The sequence below is a fragment of the Triticum dicoccoides genome, chromosome 4A (assembly GCF_002162155.2).
Source record: "Triticum dicoccoides isolate Atlit2015 ecotype Zavitan chromosome 4A, WEW_v2.0, whole genome shotgun sequence".
NCBI classification, from domain to species: Eukaryota; Viridiplantae; Streptophyta; class Magnoliopsida; order Poales; family Poaceae; genus Triticum; species Triticum dicoccoides.
In genome coordinates, this window is record NC_041386.1 from 675,479,764 (window position 1) to 675,485,078 (window position 5,315).

The window sequence follows — 5,315 nt, forward strand, 5'->3', positions numbered from 1 at the left end:
AGTATTTCAGACGGGACAAGGTATTTCTTTCATATTTATTTGTTTTTGTTATTCATTACTATTTAATTGCGCTAACATCATTTGATTACTATATAGGCGTATTTTCCTATGCACATTAATGATAATCATTGGATAACCATAGTGATGCACACCGTCAAGGAGGAGTTTCAAGTTCTTGACTCAAATTCTAAAGGCGCAATTAGCCAAAGAATTCGCAATATGATTGGCATCCTGGTACGCCAAAAGTTTCGCACTCGCATTCAGAAAATTATTGAGTCATACATTAAATTCTGGTTTGTTAATTTCTTTCAGAGAGCTGAAATATCTAAGGATGTTATGGAGGCCAACTCTATTCTTGAATCAAAAAAATTTCCAGATGTCTCATCGTGGCCAATTAATGAGTATAAAATGCCGGCACAACATGATGGGTAAGTTAAATGAGTACAAGAAAGTGCATGCTATATCCTAAGCTGATCACACATGTTTATTGCAGAGTGTCTTGTGGACTTTTTGTGATGTGGTGCATAAAATACTGGGACGGAGATCGCTGGACACATGAATTTGACCAGCAAGAGATTAATGAGTCAAGGCCACGTATTGTCGCGGAAATCATTTTTTCTGAGGTCAACAGATTAGAGAAAGTGAAGATGAAAATTCTTAAAATCATGGAGAAGGAGTAGGTATTAGCATTGGTAGGGTTTTTGTCCCGTAGAAGGTTTCACTACCGTTGTTGCATACTTTGATCGATTGTAATGCGACATGGCACTGGGATAGATTTCGACAATTTTCCACGTTTTATTTATTGCTTTCGTGAGACACTACACATTTAAATGCGTGTGGCCAAATAATATTTTTCTGTCCTAAAATGTATCAGTTTGCCTCTGCGATATTACGGGCATGTTTGGTTCATGACTTAGCTAGCCACGCCAAAGGTGTGCTGTGCCACATCTTTCTAGGTACACGTTTGGTTTTTTACTAAGGTTGGGCTTGCCACAGCTGGAAGAGGCTTTTGCTGTAGAAATTTGTGCCTAAGGTGTGGCGCTTGTTTTAGCCGCCACACTTTGCTGTACAAATTTGCCCCTAAATGTAGTGTTGTTGTTGTTCTTACTCGCGGCGGTCATTTTTTATTAAAAAATATGCCCGCAGTCCTGAGTTGGTGCGGTGTGGATAAAACCTGCACAATATCCCACGTCGATTCTGGTGGCAGCAGTGGCGCTGGATCCGACGAATATTCCAGGCCGTGCGGTGGCCGCCCGCCGAGGCAGTTGCGGTCCCGCGCACTCTAGCTAGTGCGGGCTGGCGCCATTGGCAGTGCGCCACGCGCGGGTCTGCTGGCGCAGCACCCGGCGGACCGACAGGCGCGCACGTCTCGTCCCGCCCCAGCCAGCGGGCACATGCAACGAACCCGAGGGGGAATATGGCGATCTGTCGGCCCATAAACGACGCGCGTTGGGCGCGTCGGGCCGATCCTATTCTTGCGCGTTCTGCCGAGTAGGTTTCGTCCCACCTCGCCCGCGGAGAGACGCGCCGACCGGTTAACATACCCGCGTCTTCGCCTTCTCACAAGATCGCTACAGAATATTAATGACACTGCACCGTGGCCTCCACACTCGCGGCCAGAAGGCGTTGTAGTTTACTGTCCGTGCTCACAGCCGGCCACGGCTGGGTTTTTTTTAAAAAAATTTGTCACATACATTAAATTTCAAAAATGTTCATAACTTGACTAAGCCATGACAGCAGTAACACATTCATACAAATATAATATGTTTCACACATAAAAATATAAATCGCATGTCCTCGTATAAATCGCAAAGTGCCACAAAGTGCCATGTCTATTATTCTTAAACAAATAAACTGAAAGTGGTAATGACTTTCATCGAACAAGGTGGTTTAAAGAATAAACTCAAAGTGCCATGTCTCTTATTCTTAAACAAATAAATTGAAATTTCCACTGCCTTCAATTGATTATGAATACTTCATCTTTATGCCCGGTTCTCTTTATGCCCGGTTCCTAGATAACAAATTGTAAAGAACTCATCAGACAATTGTGAAGAGTGAACCAGAAAATAATTAAAATATGGAAAACTTACTTTTCATTCTGAGGGCACGTTTGGCGTCTATGGCCCTCTCTCTTACAAATGCCACAAAGAGGACCGGGTTTTTTCTCAGAAAACGATATTGGTCTTCCATTTTTTTTAACATTTGGATCTTTCTTTGCCCGCCCTGACCTGCTCTGTTTAGGGGCGCCCTTCGTGGAAACTTTCACGGGATCACCTATGACATCAACATGTTGTTCCGGCTGATGTGGCTCCTCATACACATTTCTTGTACTACCAACGGCATCATCATCAGGGACCTTTTTCTTCGCTATTATATTCTGCAGACACTGCATCAACTCATCATAGACAAATGGATCATTTGAAGCAACATGAAAAGCTTCAGCTCCTGTTATACTGAGTTGACTATAGCGAGCACGCTGCTCTGCCCCTGTCCAACCCCAATGACAATAGCGAGCACGCTGCTCTGCCCCTGTCCAACCCCATCCAAACAAGTCACTCTTTCGCTGTGCAGGCAGCCCACCTCTTGCAACTTTCGACATCCTCTTAAGGATGCAACACCTAGGTATTTTAGATATTTTGAGATGAACCAACACATACAGAATGTGTTTGCAAGGCAATCCTTTCCGAAGCATTCGTCCACAACTGCAGTCTATCGTATTCTCAGAGTTTTCAGCTCGATAATTCACGCTGAACTGAAATTTCCGGTTATTCCTCCATGTCACGAAGAAGGTGTGGCAGTCAACTCCCACTAGCGTCTCAAAAATCTCAAGCTCTCCCATCTTCTTCAGATCTTGTTGAAGAATATAAAAATTGGAATGAGTGAATACTTTGGCGGCATGCTTCTCAATATCCTTATATTCTGTGACTGATGGTGGCAATGACTGATTTGAAACACAGTCATCATGCGCCTCGTTCTCACGTAGTCGGACTATGCAATTCTCATAATGCACAACTAGGTCAACAATAGTCATACCGCCGTCCAAGTGCAGGTGAAGACAAGAGTTAAGACTTTCACTCCTTTGATTACTGCGCATACCCAGAAAAAAACCATCTGACAGATATGATGCTGCTCACAGAGTCCTCTTCCTGTACATCCTACTCGACCACTCTTCTGTTTTATCAGTCTTCCATTTACGAACGAAAGCGTGCCATCTCGCCTCAAAGTTGGCTGGAGAGGTGGAGTAGTACAAGAGTGCCCTGAACTCACTTAGCGATTTGTAATTAAGGTGCTTCTGCATGTTTTTTTCCACGTGCCATGAGCAGAGACGGTGCAACACATCAACCAAAACCAACCGAATAGCTCGTATCATTGCAGCGTCTCCATTTGTGATGATTGACCTTGGCTTTTTCTGACAATTGGCCTTCAGGAATGTCTGGAGCAGCCACACATATGTCGCTTCGGTCTCATCGGACAGAATGGCACAACCAAAAACTGTGGTGCAACGGTGATTGTTTACACCAACAAAGGGGATGAACGGCATACCGTATCTGTTCATCTTATATGTGCTGTCGAACACCATGACATCTCCATATAGTTGATAGTCCCGCCGCGACTGTGCATCGCACCAGAACATGCTCTTCAAACGGCCCTCCTTATCGAGCACGTACTCAAAGAAAAACTCTGGATCCTTCTCTTTTCTGCTCCTCATAATCCCAATTGCCGTGTTAGCATCACCCTTCGCAATCAACTTCATTTTTTCTCGGCAACATAGGTTGTACACGTCTCTTCTCAGAAACCCACACTTATCATACGAGCCATACCTGCTAATGAAGTTGTCAACGATGATATGCTTTCTGATCACAGCTCCTTCCATCGCCAAGGTCTCAGCTATCTGGTGATCTCCCATCACTCGATGTGACCGCAGAAATACCACCTCATCTGGTCTAGCCAACAAATGGTTGTGATCATCCATAAAAGCTGCCACGAACCAAACTCCACGTCCTTTGTCCAACTTCACGACTAAATGTGCGCCACACTCGCAATGAGTCTCTGGTCTTAGCCTGCGGGTACGGCCCTCCGGGTTTAAAAATTTACTGCGACGCTTTCCTTCCCTCGAGCAAACGTATCTCCTATACCGAACAGTGGTTGAAAGTCCTTTTCCTCGTTTCACCTTATCTTTTCTGATACTGAATCCACGGTCTTTGGCGTAGTTATTATAGAACATGTGAGCCTCCCATTGTGATGCAAATGTCATACCCATAACCTTCAACTGTGTCTCCAGCGCACGTTGCTGGATTTCAGCTTCCTCAATGTCCATATTAGCTCCATCCTCATGCTCATCTCCATCTTCACCACTCCAACCATCAAAGTTAGCCTACAATATTCCACATAAGCAAGTGTAAGTTGTCATTACCAACTATTTATTATTCAATGACATCTTAAATTTTGGACCGAACCTGGCTTATGTTATCCCCGAAAGATTCAACACCATGATTTTCCTCATTGTGAACGTCAATATCCTCCTGCACATAAAAAAAATCATATGCACGTGTAAGTACCATATGGTTCTTCATCCGACAAAAAGAATGTACAAGACACTTACGTTTTCACTACAAGCACCCTCCTCCTTCTTTTCAAAATCCTCCTCAGGTAAATTATCGTATGACGACCAGGATTCATTGTCGCTGCCATCATCATCATCTTTACCATCATTACCATTCGTACGATCAACACTATCGCTACCATCCCACTCACTCGTGTCCAAAAACAGATCAGTAAATCCAGTTTCTTTATCCATTAAATGATCTCTCAACCTACACTGCAATATTATAATAAAAATTGATCTATCAATTTTAAATCAAATTAAATGTACTACAATCATACAGATGAGAAATTCTTATCTAACAAGAGATTGCACATAATTATTTACAGATTCAATTTTTTTGACGAACTAGAAGGCTTACATGGCATGCACGTGCACTTCGGCCCGCCTGGCGTGGCTGCGGACGGCCAGGACGTTGCCGTAGAGGTTGATCACGGAGTTGCGGGCGGCGACGGCGTCCACGTAGGCCACGTCACCGCGACGACCTGCACGGAGGCGACATCACGTACGGCGGGCGACTCGAAGATCTGTCCGCGCCGGCCAGATCCCGGGTGAAGACAGGGAGAAGGCGGCGATCGGCCGAACGGGAAGACGTTGGAATTGGCAGCGTGATCACGTCTAGATCGGCGGGGAAAGGCGGCTATCGGCGGGTAAGGGCGGTGATCGGCGGGGCGGGGTGACGTTGGAATGGGCTGCGTGATCAGCGCAGGTC

At 45.0% G+C, this 5,315-nt stretch overlaps 1 protein-coding gene across 1 annotated transcript in view; it reads left to right on the forward strand.

The window, feature by feature from the left end:
- Positions 1-4,969: 4,969 nt before the first annotated feature.
- LOC119284052 (zinc finger MYM-type protein 1-like) overlaps positions 4,970-5,315 on the forward strand; it is a 6,805-nt gene continuing 6,459 nt past the window's right edge. The window contains exon 1 of the mRNA XM_037563350.1: positions 4,970-5,108. Within this exon, the coding sequence (XP_037419247.1) occupies positions 4,970-5,108 (139 nt within the window). The remainder of the gene's footprint in view (positions 5,109-5,315) is intronic.